Below are 16,684 nucleotides of genomic sequence, written 5' to 3'. Positions count from 1 at the left end.
TCTTCAGGGTCCTCTACAGTACACACAGTGCCCTAAAAAAAAAAAAAAAAAAAAATTTAAAATGGAGCTGCCCTTGGTGTCCAAAGGAGCAGCTAGCCATGGCATAGGTTAAAAGTAGTACAGAACATGTAATACCTCCCTGTACTGTAGGGGGCGCTACCAGACAGGAATTTAGTGCATCCACTTTAGGAATACAGGGGTTTTACTAGTGAAATGTCCATTCTGATTGGTCGGTTCTTCCAGCCATTGACAGGTTTTGCAGATTCCATAGCATTGTATGTTGAGTCTGGTTTCAAGTTACAATGGTCCAGAAAAGACCATTGTATGTTGAAACTATTGTATGTTGAGGCCATTGTGAGTTGAGGAATCACTGTACTGGCCATCCATCTACTAGTGCACTAGACCTCCGTGCACCTTTAGTACTGCAGTCATTTGGTATATTTTCCAATAGGGGTCAGAAATATTCTGCAGGATTGTTGGTCCATGTGAACAGGATAGCTTCTCACTAGAGATGAGCGAATTTACAGTAAATTCGATTCGTCACGAACTTCTCGGCTCGGCAGTTGATGGCCTTTCGTGCATAAATTAGTTCAGCTTTCAGGTGCTCCGGTGGGCTAGAAAAGGTGGATACAGTCCTAGGAGAGAGTCTCCAGCCCACCGGAGCACCTGAAAGCTGAACTCATTTATGCAGGAAAAGTCATCAACTGCCGAGCCGAGAAGTTTATGACAAATCGAATTTACTGTAAGTTCGCTCATCTCTACTTCTCACAGTTGCCTTACATTAGATGGCAGTACTGACATGTTCTGAACAGCACATTTCACCTTTTCTACAGGAAGAAGATCTGGGAACTGGAAAAGTCCATGAAAACAAGGAACCTCACTGTAATGTTCCTGGAACCATTCCCTGCCAATACAACCCTTGTGGCATGGTGAATTGCCATGCTGAAAGTGTCCTACAATACGGTGAACATTTACGATAAAGAGATGAACTTAATCATCCATAATGTGTAGACAAGCCCTCCTGTCCAAACATTTATCCACAGGTATCAGAGGACACGGGGTGTACCAAGAAAACATTCCCCACACCATTATACCACTTCCACCAGAATGTACTGTAGACACTTGACAGGAAGGGTTCATCATTCTGCTTCTGACAAAGTTTTACCCTCCCATCGGCATGGTGCACTAAAAGCCGGATACATCTGACCATGGCAATGGAAATGTCCACTGCTCAGTGATATGTCCACCCTGTAGTTGAAGTGGCTGGTCTTGACTGCGGCATCTACAGGGTAAACTACTGAGATCTTACTGGGGGTAAGGACTTAGGTGTTAACTAAAATTAAAGGGGTTCTCCACCATAAGGTGATTTTAGTATGTACCTGGCAGACAGTAATGGACATGCTTAGGAAGGATCTGCGCTTGTCTTGGGGCTAAATGGCTATGTTGTAATATTACCCTAATACTGTGGCTAGCTTTTTGTGAACTGTTTTTTTGTTTCCTGTTTGAGTTTTCTTCTTTGAACTACAAATCCCATAATTCCATTTTCCACCCTCCCACCCATTGAAACATAAATGAGCTGCATCCATTCAAAAGACCTGTGGTTTTCAATCAGGGTGTCTACAGCTGTTGCATTAGTTGCAGATTGATCTCTCTCCCACCAAGCGATCCCTCCACCCAATGAAGCAGACAGGCTCCCTGTCATCAGCTGACTAGTGAGTCAGGTCTCGGCCGCATTGCAACCTGGGAAAAATCTGAGACAACAGTCATTTTGTATGCTGTTAAAAATAAATATTGGGGTGAAAATCACATAAGAAAAGTGAGAAAACCGTCACATACAGGTACAAACGCTATATTATGACCTACACTAACTTTACGGCCCCTGTAGCACAGTCAAATAAAAAAAATTCCTGGAATACCCCTTTAACACTTGTGGTCAGGGCTACATGATGTGACAGTCGTATCTTAACCCCTTAAGGATGTAGGTTTTTCCGTTTTTGCATTTTCATTTTTTCCTCTTCCACCTTCTAAAAATCATAACGCTTTCACTTTTGCACCTAAAGTTCCATATTATGGCTTATTTCTTGCGCCACCAATTCTACTTTGCAGTAACAGTCATTTTACCTAAATATCCACGGCGAAAGGGAAAAAAATTAATTGTGCAACAAAATTGAAGAAAAAATAAAATTTTGTAACTTTTGGGGGCTTTCGTTTCTATGAAGTGCATTTTTCGATAAAAATTACACCTTATCTTTATTCTGCAGGTCCATACGATTAAAATGATATATTAGGGAATACAGAAGAACACACTGGCCCTTTAAATCTCAGAGCTCCGGCGCGCATGCGGAGCAAACAGAAGGAGGAGATGAGTGACAGCCCAAGATTTGCATGTGGGCGTGTCCTGCGATGCGAATCCCGGCCCGCCGAAGGACAGAGGAAGAGAACACTCACCGCCAATGTAACTGGCCATAGCGTTCGCTGTAACACTTACCTTAAAGGGGTTCTCCGGTGCTTACACATCTTTTCCCCTATTCAAAGGATAGGGGATAAGATGCCTGATCGCGGGAGTCCCGCCGCTGGGGACCCCCCGGGATCATGCACACGGCACCCCGTTTGTAATCAGTCCCTGGAGCGTGTTCGCTCCGGGTCTGATTACAGGCGACCACCCGGCCGGAGGCGTGTGACGTCACGCCTCCGCCCCCGTGTGACGTCATGCTCCGCCCCTCAATGCAAGCCCACAGAAGGGGGCGCGATAGCTGCCGCGTGCATGATCACTGGCGTCCCCAGCCGAGGGACTCCCACAATCAAGCATCTTATCCCCTATCCTTTGGATAGGGGAAAAGATGTGTAAGCAACGGAGAACCCCTTTAACCGACAAGAGTTCATTCCAACTTCTGACCCCTAGATGATCTATTAACCATTTTTGTTCCGCAACAGCAGAAACAAGATGGGTCTCCCATATGCACCATTTGGAAAATTCTAGAATGTTGGATATTTTAACTGCATTATGATTCCTTAGATCGGACAAATGCTTATGCATGCCTTTCTTTCATTTATGGGGTGTACACACACAGTGGCCCCCATTTATCAATCAGCCTGAAACCCTAATTGTCTGTTTGTTCCCCACAGCAACCAATCACAGCTCAACTTTTGAATCTCAATGAGCTCTTGTAAAGTGAAAGTTGAGCTGTGATTGGTTGCTGTGGGGAAAAAAAAGACAATTAGGGTTTCAGGCTGATTGATAAATCAGGGCCAGCACTACACTTCATTTATTATAAACTCATTTATTATGTTTGGTCTGAATATGGTACACCAAAAAGGGGTTGGGTCACAGAAGGGATTTTATACTCCAGTACAGAGTATCATGAAATATTCTTGTCTTGGATTTATCTAACTATGCACCATGACGTGGGTGAGCAGATTTATATATATATTTTTTTTATTGTACAACTGAAAGGAGACACAAGTACCCTATTTGGTACCCTGGGGTACCCTGTTTTTTAACCCCTTAGGGACAGATGGTTTTTCCGTATTTGCACTTTCGTTTTTTCCTCCTCACCTCTTAAAAATCATAACCCTTTCAATTTTGCACCTAAAAATCCATATGAGGGCTTATTTTTTGCGCCACCAATTCTACTTTGTAATGACTAGAGATGAGCGAACTTACAGTAAATTTGATTCGTCACAAACTTCTCGGCTCGGCAGTTGATGACTTTTCCTGCGTAAATTAGTTCAGCCTTCAGGTGCTCCGGTGGGCTGGAAAAGGTGGATACATTCTTAGGAAAGAGTCTCCTAGGACTGTATCCACCTTTTCCAGCCCACCGGAGCACCTGAAAGCTGAACTAATTTATGCAGGAAAAGTCATCAACTGCCGAGCCGAGAAGTTTGTGATGAATCGAATTTACTGTAAGTTCGCTCATCTCTAGTAATGACATCAGTCATTTTACCCAAAAATCTACGGCGAAATGAAAAAAAAATAATCATTGTGCGACAAAAATGAAGAAAAAAATGCAATTTTTTAACTTTTGGGGGCTTCCGTTTCTACACAGTACATTTTTCGGTAAAAATTACACCTTATCTTTATTCTGTAGGTCCATACGATTAAAATGATACCCTACTTATATAGGTTTGATTTTGTCGCACTTCTGGAAAAAATCATAACTACATGCAGGAAAATTTATACGTTTAAAAATGTCATCTTCTGACCCCTATAACTTTTTTATTTTTCTGCGTATGGGGCGGTATGAGGGCTCATTTTTTGCGACGTGATCTTAAGTTTTTAGCGGTATGATTTTTTATTGATCGGACTTTATGATCGCTTTTTATTTATTTTTTCCCTATATTAAAAGTGACCAAAAATACGCTATTCTGGACTTTGGAATTGGAACAAATTCTCAAACCGGAAGGTGGCGGTCATAGACATACAATGTTACTGCAACGAGAAGCCCATTGGATCCTGAAGTATAATGTGCAGGGTCTTGCGGGGGGTTAATGAGCACATTGATCCGTCCCTTTTCCTGATCCGTGTATAGTTTTCATTTTTAATTCATTTAGTCTTTGATCTTTTGCCCTAAGGATTTAATATACTCACGGTCTTTCACTTTTTCATTGTATGTTTTTCTTTTGGGCACACTAACAGTTTATACGTTGCTATGGATACTCACTTTGATCACTTGACATAAAAGGACACAGCGGGATGACGTAGATTTGAGGCCGTAAGAAGTACGCACTGACGTGCAAAGTGGCGGGCGTTGCCTCTGAGCGCTCCCCAGCATCTATCTCAGTACCCCAGGATATGTACACACTGGGGGACATGTATCATTTCCAGTGTATAATAGAAGTCTTTTACCCCTCTGCCTGTTGTCTAAATTTGGCGCAGCTGCGTTAAATTTATCATTCTTGCGCAGCTACTTTCTTGAATTGCGTTTAAATTTAGAATTCTCCTCAGAGCATAAATTTACACCCCAGCTCTATTTAGTAGGAGCTTTGTCTGCAGCGTATCTGCACCTAAACAGTTAAAGTGTCCTCGTTATTAGTTTTAGAATTTTTTTTCTTACTCATGTAGAGTTTTAATCTCACAATAATACCACTTTTTGCACCCAATTATAACACATCAATTATACCAATGTCCTTATTCTTCATTTAACATCTGTGACACCCCTGTGCAAATCACCTCAAATGTACATGGTGCACTCTACCTTATGGGCCTTGTTGTGCGCCCGCAGAGCACTTTGCGCCCACATATGTGGTATCTCCGTACTCCGGCTAAATTGTGTCCCAAAAAATGGGGATCTTTTTTTCCCCATTTACCTCTTGTGAAAATGTAAAGTATGCGGCAACACCTGCATGTCAATGTAAATAATTTTATTTTTATACACTAACATACTGGTGTAGACTCCAACTGTTCCTTTACATAATGGGTAAAAGCCGATCCCCGTGATCCGGACTCACACACCGCGCTGCTAAGTATTCTCATAGCGAAACGCTGCTATCAGCTAGTCAGATTTGACTAGCTGATAGCAGCGATCGCTGGGGGGGGGGGGGTGAAACCCCCCGTGGTCACATGGTAAGATGGCTGGCTATCACTATTACCGGGCGCTGGGGAAAAGTATAACGGAAAGCAGTAAATTGTAAAAATAAAAGGAGAATGATCTACAGTGTTAAGTGGATTACAAAGCTATTTTAATGTGACGGAGCTTGTTCAATGATAAGTAAGAGATCAAACATTTCCTATGTAAATGTATTAAATTGTTGGATCATAAAATAACAAAACCAATATACAAGTGATCTAATGAATAACTGAACTGGAAACAAATATTCTATATGCAAATTATTTTCAAAGTGCTTTGGAATAACCAAGGAGTAAAAATATAAAGCAAACCAAATGAGGAATTGAGATAGGAAAGTTATAACATTCTGGTGGTTCCTTAGTAGAACTTTCCTTCAGAAATAGAAAGGATCGCTACGTGCAGTTAAAGTTGGCTTATATTTGCGGGGGAAAAGACGCACTTGCATCAAAATTTTTGGTGCAAAGGAAAAGAACGCAGGTAATAAATCCATGTGTACTGTATATGCAGCTCCAAGGTACCCTGATTCAGCCACATCTGGACGACATGCTCTACCAAAACGTGCGCAAAAAAATGCACACAAAACAGGGGTAAAATCTTTGATACATGTCCCTCACTAACCATGCAGTGAGTGCATGTATGACCTGTTTATATTGGGACTTGTTGATACTTTATCTAGTATACATGCACCCCGCAGGTGCCATCTACAGAATTGCCACTGGACCCTGGATTCTGATTCCCAGAATGGTCTAAATTAGGGATCGACCGATTATCACGATTTTGGGCATTATCGGTATCGGCAATTATCTTGCCGATAAGCCGACAATGCCCCGCCCCCACCGCACCGCGACCGCCACCCCCTCAACCCGCCGCACCGCACCTCCGACCCACCGTGATGCTAGGCGGTATACCGGTATGGATTTTTTCCCATACCGCTATACCGGTCGGGCCCCTCCCCCACCCTCCGAGTGAATAAAAAAATTAAACTTACCCGTAATGGGGGTGGTCCAGGCCATCCTTCCTTCATGTAGTGTCCGGGGGCGTTCCGGGTGGAGGGTGGTCCGGTCCGGGCTGTCCTTCTTCTCCGGCGGGCCTCTTCTCCACTCCGGGCAGGCTCCGGCCTAGTATGCTGCATAGACGCCGCTACGCCGTGACGTCAGGTGCGTCGCTGCGCACGGGCGTCACTGCGCAGCGACGTCTATGCAGCGTACTAGGCCGGAGCCTGCCCGGAGTGGAGAAGAGGCCCGCCGGAGAAGAAGGACAGCCCGGACCGGACCACCCTCCACCCGGAACGCCCCCGGACACTACAGGAACGATGGATGGATGGCCCGGAGCACCCTGGCAGGTAGGGGAGAGAAGCGGGTGGTGGCGGCGGCGGCCTATGGCCCCGCAAAAGCCACTGCAGATCATTGATTTAAAGCGCCCGCTTTAAATCAATGATCTGCAGCAGTGTCGCAGGGGGTTAAATAGCCGATAACTTATACCGAAATATCGGTATAAGTTATCGGCTATCGGCCCTAACCTGCACCGATTATAGGTATCGGTATCGGCCCTAAAAAAACGATATCGGTCGATCCCTAGTCTAAATGGCAAGAAATTCATCGTAACACCCACCCCATTTATCTCAGTCCAATAAGGTGCCATCTCAAAGTCTGTCACCTGAAAAAATGTCTTTGCGTGCATCAAAGAAACAGGTCTAGCAGTCAATGATTGTTTTACACTATCCAAAAGTAGCCTCTGGAAGCATTTTTATATAGTGATAGGGGAAGAACTTTTACACCCACAAAACCTGTCCTGTGTCTATTCATACTACACCTGTTATCATTTACATATCTGCCCGAGACATAACTGCATGCTGAGTTTTGAAAGAATTTGACATTTCTATATGGGTGCATTATTATTATTTTTTATATTTTGTCAATGGGCGTGAATACAGTTATTTTTGATGTAGCAGAAATAGTTTCATTTCTTGAAATGATTAATAAGATGTGCCCCACCCATGCCACATAACAAGCTGACATCAATCCCTGACTCACTCAGTACCAGTACCCAACATGACTTTTTAGCTCTAGCCCACTCCATCTTTTCTGGCCCATGGACTTGGAGTCTGATGCTGTAAGTGGAGCAATAGGAAGTATAACTGTTATTGTGTAATTGGAAACATTTACAATGTCTTGCTAAACTAAAGGCATCCAAGTCTTCACACAGGCTGTACTGTATCACAAGTGTAGAAACAGTACAGAGAATAGTACAGACAAGGCAGTCTGCTAGTAGAGGGGCTGTATATCTAGTCCAGGGGATATTGGGCCATCACAATATTTGAGCCATTTCTATTATGCATTAGTTTAAGGCCTACTAACATGATTCCAGGCCATTTCAGGTTTGCTTTTTTAGCATAAATTTTGGGGTTTTTATGTATACTTTTTTATTTTTATTTTTTTTAACCTTGTTATGGTCTGTCTCTGAAAAGTCAAGAAAGAGAATTTTTTTTTTATACTATACTATGCTGCAGCTCCAGTAACAGAATTATAATTTTTTTTTTTTTGGTATAGTGACTATTGTCACGGTTTGGCCCAGTGTTTCCCAACCAGTGTGCCGCCAGCTTTTGCAAAATTATAACTTCCAGCTTGCCCAGGCAGCTAAAGGCTGTCTGGCTGGGCATGCTGGGAGTTGTGGTTGTGCAGCAGCTGGAGGCACACTGGTTTAGGCTATGCTGTGTCCAGATAGACCCGTTTCAAGCCTTTTAGTACCAGCAGCAATCATGTAACAACCTATGTGTTACTGCTTGGTCTTCTCTCTCGCCTTCCTTCACCTCCCGTCTCACCTTTCCTGCCTTCGTAGATGACTTCTCCAACCTATGTGGGCTACATTAGCACATATTCCAGTCTCTCAGCTTTGCCGGGACGGAAGGATTCTCATTGTGGAAGATCTCCGGACCCTCATCCTTGAGGTAACTTCATCGTTCATCCTTATGACACACTTTACCAAGTGTTGTGCTGCATTGCTAAAACAACATTACCCCCTTAGGGACCCCATTACCTTTGAGAACTTCCTGGCCCCTCTCACCTCTATGGGGCAGGGGCTGTCCATGATGCTGGATGCTTATGAAAATGCAAAAACAAGAAGTAAGCCAGGTTACATTGGTTCTTCAGAAATTAGGTCTGACCTTCTCTGAGACGGAAGTCATATACTTGGCAATTCCCATGGATAATCTAGGTGTGTGAGGCTTCAGGAGTTGCATTTTAAAATCTTGTCAGAATGGTACAGAACCAAAGTTTCTTTATACTCATGCCCTCACCCCACTGCCCGCTGCTGGTGCTGCAACACCCAAACTGGCTCTCATGCACACATCTGGTGCCAATGCTCTCTCATGAAACCCTACTGGGCAGAGATAGAACCATCAATATCGACCATCACAGCTACACGAGTATTCCTCACCCCAGCCTCTGTCCTACAAGCCATCTGCAAAGTCCCTTGTTACCCATCTCTTGGCAGCAGCAAAATCCTTAATCCCACTGAAATGGCTTCAGGCCTCTCCTCCGCTGCTTAGTGAATGGGTTGAGAAGGTTCACTAAATATGTCGGTTTGAAGAAATGACCAGCAGTGCTTCGAGCATGCACGACACCTTTGCTGAAATTTGGGAACCCTGGCTTACTTCTGTTTATTGCACATCAAATTGAATGTATTTATATCTTTGTAGCTTGCTTTTGCTTAAGCTTTTACCTTGCCCCTTGCCCCCTTACCTCCCTACATTTAACACCTACCCCCCCTTATCTATTGTTGCTCTTTGTTCCTGTACGTGGTTCTTCTTCTATAGTGTTCATCTCCCCCAAGCTTGGGGTAAGTTTTTCTTAAGTATATTAGAAAAGTTAATGTTTTGCCAAGATGTTCAACATATAAAAAGTTTTTGAATCTGACAGTGCCCATTTAATGTTATCACCTCCTATTGCCAAAAAAAAATGTGGGACTTTTTAAGCAGATGAACAAAGCTGTCATGAACATGAAGAGAAATGGGCAAAACACTTGGGTGTGTAGCAGCCAGGAATCATGTGACTGCTGCTGTTCCCATTTATGTCTGTATGATCAAAGGATTACTGTATCTATGCTCATAAACTGTGCCGTCTACAGGTTCAAGCAGTGCCTCCATGACAGTGACTGGACGTCCCATGGTCCTGCGACCGTCCCTATCCACCTTCCTAGTGCCCATGTTACAACAGAGATCAACAGCAGAAGATAACACGGCAGCTGCTGTCCTTTATCCTTTGCTTGGCTGGCAGGGTTGGTAGAGATGGAGAAAAGCACTCTCAGTAACAACCCACCTTCATACACTGGGCTGTGCCTGGTTGTACCATCACCTATATGCAGTCAATGCTTTATGATCACACCAGTCAACAGGGAACATATATGTTTGTCTCCACGCCCAGCACAGCCCAGAAATCTAGGTCAGTCACCGAATGCAAAGTATAGGGTATAGATCCAGCTTTAGACAATGAAATAACCATAATCCCTTAAAGGGGTTTTGTCATCTCCTTTCATACGTGAGCCGCCAATCCCAGCAAACTGCTGGTTTTCCAGGAAAAGCTACAGCCAGCCAACACAGGGAACTTGTGATATTACTGGAAGCCATGTAACATACCGAAGGTATGTGTCTGCAAGAGTGACTAATGTGATTCACGGAGGAAAGGCCCAACGCTCACACTGATGAACCCACCACATTGTGTATTAATGGGTCAGGCATTCGTCTCTAAGGCTATTGTGTAATGTTCTATTTGTATGGAAAGCCACAGCTTCCCCAGAGATAGCAGCTCATTGCTGAGGATGTTCGAAGCCAATCGAGCGAATATGTGATAAAACCGGTTAGCGCCCCTGTACTATGGGAGTTCCCACAATTTGCTGCTCTCTGGCAACAAGACACCAGAATCCTCAGTTTGGCTTTGGATGTGACCTGTGGCTGATGACGCATCCCCTTCACAGACCATCTAAACACCCGGTTTTTTTTTTAATTGAAGGGGGCAGGCAGCAGTTCCTGTCCAGCCATGGATTGGAAGGGAACCTGTTATCAGTATCACCTGCACTAACCAGTTGTACAGGCTTGTAACGCAGGTGACACTGATGAGAATGATACTTACCAGTCCCTGATATGTTCATCCGCAATCCTGGTTCTTCGGTACATACAAATGACCTACTTGGTGCATGTGACACCCGGCTGGCATCTTCCTATCTACACCTCCTCCCTTGTACTGAGCCTCCTCGGCTGCAGAATGGAGCTCCACTATGCAGAGGCTCAGCACAGGGTGGAAGACGCCAGCCGGACTTCACCGTGCACCAAGTAGGTCATTTGTATGTACCGAAGAACCAGGATTGCTGCAGAAGAGAGGCACGAAGCGGGAGCCAGTAAGTATCATTGTTATCAGTGCCACCTGCACACTCTTCAATAGAAATAATTATGAAGTCATATTATGAAAAAATAACCACATCAATCACAAAAACTGCAGTCTGTCCCAAATAGCAGGTCTGAAAGACATACCGTACATAACTTTTTTTTCCACAAAAACACCACAATGTATTGCACCTTTTTTTTCCTCCACAGTGCAGTTTTTGTGACTTTTTCCCAAAAAAAGCACGAATTAGTACTATTTAGTATTTTTTTGTGACACTCTTTTAAATGTTTCCTTTTTTTTCCCCATTATGAATTCTGCAATTCAAGGATTCTACTGACTTCCATCTAACATCGGGACACTATAGGGGAGATTTACCAAAACTTGTGCAGGGAAACAATGTGGCAGTTGCCCATAGCAACCAATTAGATCCCTGCTTTCATCTTTCAGGAACTTTTTTTTTTCTTTAAGAAGCAATCTGGTTGGTCGCTATGTGCAACTGTTCCACTGTTCCTCTGCACAAGGTTTTATGCATCTCCCCTCTTGTGTAAACCACATTCAGACTGAGCGGCAGTGAATGGGATAGGTTGGTCACAATGTAAACCTATCCGCCTATTAGATTTATACAGTAATATCTACAACTTGTCGCACTTTAAGGCCAGGTTCACAGTGCGGATCCTCCAGCTGGAATTTCCACCATAGATCCCTTGGGACATTAGGGGCGGCAATGCATTTCTGAGCAGATCTTTAGGCGGATCTGTCTAGGGGGCCACAATGCAGCCTGTGTATTCATACCGCTGCCTGCGGAATCTCTGGTGGAAGTTCTGTCTGGAGATTCCGCAGCGTGAACCTGGCCTAACAGTTGCAAACTGCAGATAGGGATGTCCCGACACCAATACTTGTGCACATGTCTCCAATACGTGCAGATTGCACGGAGGCCACCCGATCAGTAGACAGAAAGACGTACTTTCCCCCAATAGGTCCCCTCCATAAAAAAAAAGGTAAAAAACTTTTTCTCACATTTCCAACGCTTCTGCGCTGAGGCCTCTTTATCGTTCGCTCCATCAGGTTCTGCACCACTCTGGCTTGCAGGAGAAGGTCCAGCACCAATAAAAGAGCAGGGGATGTGTAGGCCTCAGCATGGGAGAAGAGGGAAGGTGAGTAGGATTTTTATTATTTTCTTTTGGAGGGGACTTATTGGGGGAAACTATTTACTGGGGGCATCTACCCAATAGGAGGTTCCCTACCTACCTTACTACTGGGGGCTTCTACCTAAAAGGAGAGGGTTCCCTTCTTACCTACCTGTTGATATTAAAGGGGTACTCTAGGGAACTAAACCCTTAGCCCATCTTATCCTTCTCACCAACATATTTGTCTAAATATCATTCATTAGCTATATAGAGCCGTTTCCCTCTTTCAGCTGTCACTTACATGCAGGGAGTGAGTGAAATACATCATTATCAGATCCACCTTGTCTTTTAGCTTCAGTCATCACTAGGAGTAACCCTTACCCTCCCAGAAGACAAACCCCACATGGTTTCTGTCTTGACTTCACAGCTTCTCCTCCCCTCCCTGTGGGAGGATCTTGCCAGCAGAAAAGTCCAGCGTCTGGGAAGATTCTCAGTCACAACTCAGCAAAAATGCTGCTCTTAGCCTTCTGTAGATGAAATCACTGACTGCTGCCATTCAGAGCATAGCATCATTTATTGCTTGGGGAGGTGGGGGTTAGTTTGAAAGAAAAGACATGTACAGTGTGTGTAAGCTGCAGTGAAAGCATGCACACAGATAGTAAGAGCAATTGGCTGGCAGCCATTACATAGAGCTGCACTCTATGCTGAGATTTGTAGTCTGGGCTGCAAGCAAGGTAAAAGAATAATCAGGAGCCAACAGGGGCCACGGAAGCTGGAAGAATCACAAGGATAAAGTACAGGGGACCCAGAACAGGTATTGTGGTGGCTTTGGGGCATTTTTATTTTTCTTAACTTCCCCGGAGCACCCCTTTAATAAGGCAAAGTCCCTTCCTGTTTATCTTCTGGGGCTTTCTCTACCTGACTACTTGGGGCATATCTTAATTATGATTTTCATATTCATCTTTGGCCTAAAACTCCACGAAGTCTGTGTAATGTAAATGTGACAGCAAAGTCTAGAGTCACCTTTGCTGTCACATGAAATAATTTAAAAAAAAGTATTGGTAAGTACTTGAAGTATCAATACTTTGAGTCGGTCTTCAGGACATCCCTACTGCAGGGCAAGCTGGGAATTGCAGTTTTGCAATAGTTGGGCATCCAAATGTTGGAACCCACAGTATCCTCATATACCCCTGATCTGCACAAAAGGGTTTCCTCCACAATTTCCAGCCCATACATTACTTGGGTTAGGCTAAGTTCACATCTTGTGTTGCACCACATAAGGGAGCCTGATGGACCAATGAACAGCAACAGATTAAAGTGTACCTGTCATCAACAAAAATATAACGTAGATAATACTATTACATGTACATTTGTAATATGCATTGGTTAAAAAGTATGTATATGCTTTGTCCCTGCAGCTATTGACTGTGTGTCTCCATGAGGAGTCCAAATACAGGAAGTGAGTGTGGACAGGCAGGGCTCCCGTGCACCGGGGGCAGGCAGGGCTCCCGTGCACCGGGGGCAGGCAGGGCTCCCGTGCACCGGGGGCAGGCAGGGCTCCCGTGCACCGGGGGCAGGCAGGGCTCCCGTGCACCGGGGGCAGGCAGGGCTCCCGTGCACCGGGGGCAGGCAGGGCTCCCGTGCACCGGGGGCAGGCAGGGCTCCCGTGCACCGGGGGCAGGCAGGGCTCCCGTGCACCGGGGACAGGCAGGGCTCCCGTGCACCGGGGACAGGCAGGGCTCCCGTGCACCGGGGACAGGCAGGGCTCCCGTGCACCGGGGACAGGCAGGGCTCCCGTGCACCGGGGACAGGCAGGGCTCCCGTGCACCGGGGACAGGCAGGGCTCCCGTGCACCGGGGACAGGCAGGGCTCCCGTGCACCGGGGACAGGCAGGGCTCCCGTGCACCGGGGACAGGCAGGGCTCCCGTGCACCGGGGACAGGCAGGGCTCCCGTGCACCGGGGACAGGCAGGGCTCCCGTGCACCGGGGACAGGCAGGGCTCCCGTGCACCGGGGACAGGCAGGGCTCCCGTGCACCGGGGACAGGCAGGGCTCCCGTGCACCGGGGACAGGCAGGGCTCCCGTGCACCGGGGACAGGCAGGGCTCCCGTGCACCGGGGACAGGCAGGGCTCCCGTGCACCGGGGACAGGCAGGGCTCCGTGCACCGGGGACAGGCAGCGCTCCGTGCACCGGGGACAGGCAGCGCTCCGTGCACCGGGGACAGGCAGCGCTCCGTGCACTGAGGCTCTGTGACATGCTCCAGGCTCACACATGAGGATGACTGACAAGTCAGGAGCCTGCACAGAGGCCTGCTTGTCCTGCCCTCACTTCCTGTATTTGGACTCTTCATAGAGACACACATGTAATAGCTGCAGGGACAGCACTTTTTCACCCATAAATATACACATTTTTAACTAATGTATATTACAAACAGACATATAATGGTATCATCTACATTGTATAAAAAGTTTTTTGTTGACGTTCAACTGACTTTACTGGGGTCCATGGGGTTTCCGTCTGATGTCTGTTTATTTTGCAGGATAACACCGGACAAGTAGCTACCACTTGCAGTATTTTTATTTGTGAAATAAGACTCTGTAGAATAAACAACAGAGCTTCCCAAGTGTGAACTAAGTCTTATTTCCACAGTAACGCCTGGTGACAGATTGTGGGGGCCACTACTGTGCAGCGATCGGTGGTGCCCATCAATGTTATAATGAGACAGATTAGATCAATCTCTATAAGTATGGTCACCTACAGGCACAAAGACACAAAGTCAGGTGACAGAAGTGCGGCAGGGAAGGAGTTAATGGGGCACACTGCGGGACTATACAATGGGGCAGATGTGACACCCGGGCCGCACGTCATGTGATCAGGCCCACACCCGGGCCCACACACCGCACATACATGTCCACACAGCCCGCACTAGGAAGTGTCTGTCATTCACGTGTGGCGGCCATAGAGCAGTCTCACCAGCTGCAGGATCCTCCGGAACATGTCTCCTGTGGGCGAGGGCGGCGGCTGCAGGCGGCTCTGACTACGGCCCCAACCTTCTCTTCTCTATTGGTAACCGGAGAAATCACACAGGCATAGAGAACGTCTGCTCTTCTCGATCACTCAAACCAACGACAATGTTTACACTCCAAACCTGCCCTTCTGTCAAACGCCGAGCCTTCAGCTCTCTAGCGCCACCTACCAGTCCTCCGGCGTCTCCTCTGCATTCCGCTACAGTCAGGAGGTTTATTACTGCACAAGGTAATGGTATAGGGCGGCGTGATAGAGCAGGGGGCTGCAGAGGGAACAGGCCGACCCCAATGCTATTGGGCAGATTTTCCCAACCAGGGTGCCTCCAGCTGTTCGAGCATTCTGGGAGTTGTAGTTTTGCAACAGCTGGTGGCACCCTGGTTGGGAAACACTGCCATAAGGAGAGGGTTCAAACTCGGGTTTTGTGGAAGCCTCCAGCTGTTGCCAAACTACAACTCCCAGCATGCCCAGACAGCCGAAGGCTGTCTGAGCATGCTGGGAGTTGTAGTTTTGCAACAGCTGGAGGCACCCTGGTTGGGAAACACTGCCATAAGGAGAGGGTTCACACTCGGGTTTTGTGGAAGCCTCCAGCTGTTGCCAAACTACAACTCCCAGCATGCCCAGACAGCCGAAGGCTGTCTGAGCATGCTGGGAGTTGTAGTTTTGCAACAGCTGGAGGCACCCTGGTTGGGAAACACTGCCATAAGGAGAGGGTTCACACTCGGGTTTTGTGGAAGCCCCAGCTGTTGCCAAACTACAACTCCCAGCATGCCCAGACAGCCGAAGGCTGTCTGAGCATGCTGGGAGTTGTAGTTTTGCAACAGCTGGAGGCACCCTGGTTGGGAAACACTGCCATAAGGAGAGAGTTCACACTCGGGTTTTGTGGAAGCCTCCAGCTGTTGCCAAACTACAACTCCCAGTATGCCCAGACAGCCGAAGGCTGTCTGAGCATGCTGGGAGTTGTAGTTTTGCAACAGCTGGAGGCACCCTGGTTGGGAAACACTGCCATAAGGAGAGAGTTCACACTCAGGTTTTGTGGAAGCCTCTAGCTGTTGCCAAACTACAACTCCCAGCATGGTCGGACAGCCGAAGGCTGTCTGAGCATGCTGGGAGTTGTAGTTTTGCAACAGCTGGAGGCCCCCTGGTTGGGAAACACTGCCATAAGGAGAGAGTTCACACTCGGATTTTGTGGAAGCCTCCAGCTGTTGCAAAACTACAACTCCCAGCATGCCCGGACAGCCGAAGGCTGAGTCCTTAAGGGGTTAAATAATTTTTTTTTAAAACCCTTCCCGCTATAGGACTTATCCATACGTCCCAGCACCCGACATGTTCGCACACTGGGACGTATGCATACGTAGTAGCGGTCTCCTGGGCCCTGCTGTCAATCAAAGCCAGGGTCCCAGTGCATTGCCATAGAATGAAATTTGCCATAGAATGAAATGCTCCTCCGCATTAACCCCACAGATGCCGTGATCAATCATGAATCGCAGGCTGGATCGCACAGGCTGTAGTATCTGCAGCAGATCAGGTTATACTGTGCTGCAGTACAAATGGATTGCAGCATAATATAACCTATAAAAAGTGAAAA

The 16,684-nt window shown here is 46.5% G+C and overlaps 1 protein-coding gene across 1 annotated transcript in view; it reads right to left on the bottom strand.

The window, feature by feature from the left end:
- The window catches only part of EEA1 (early endosome antigen 1), a 118,571-nt gene extending 103,368 nt beyond the window's left edge, over positions 1–15,203 (bottom strand). The window contains exon 1 of the mRNA XM_056574352.1: positions 15,046–15,203. Within this exon, the coding sequence (XP_056430327.1) occupies positions 15,046–15,069 (24 nt within the window). The 5' untranslated portion in view covers positions 15,070–15,203. The remainder of the gene's footprint in view (positions 1–15,045) is intronic.
- Positions 15,204–16,684: the final 1,481 nt, after the last annotated feature.

The sequence above is a fragment of the Hyla sarda genome, chromosome 4 (genome assembly GCF_029499605.1).
Source record: "Hyla sarda isolate aHylSar1 chromosome 4, aHylSar1.hap1, whole genome shotgun sequence".
Classification (NCBI taxonomy): Eukaryota; Metazoa; Chordata; class Amphibia; order Anura; family Hylidae; genus Hyla; species Hyla sarda.
Note: the sequence above shows the minus strand (reverse complement) of the source record. Positions and strands in the feature narration are given on the sequence as shown.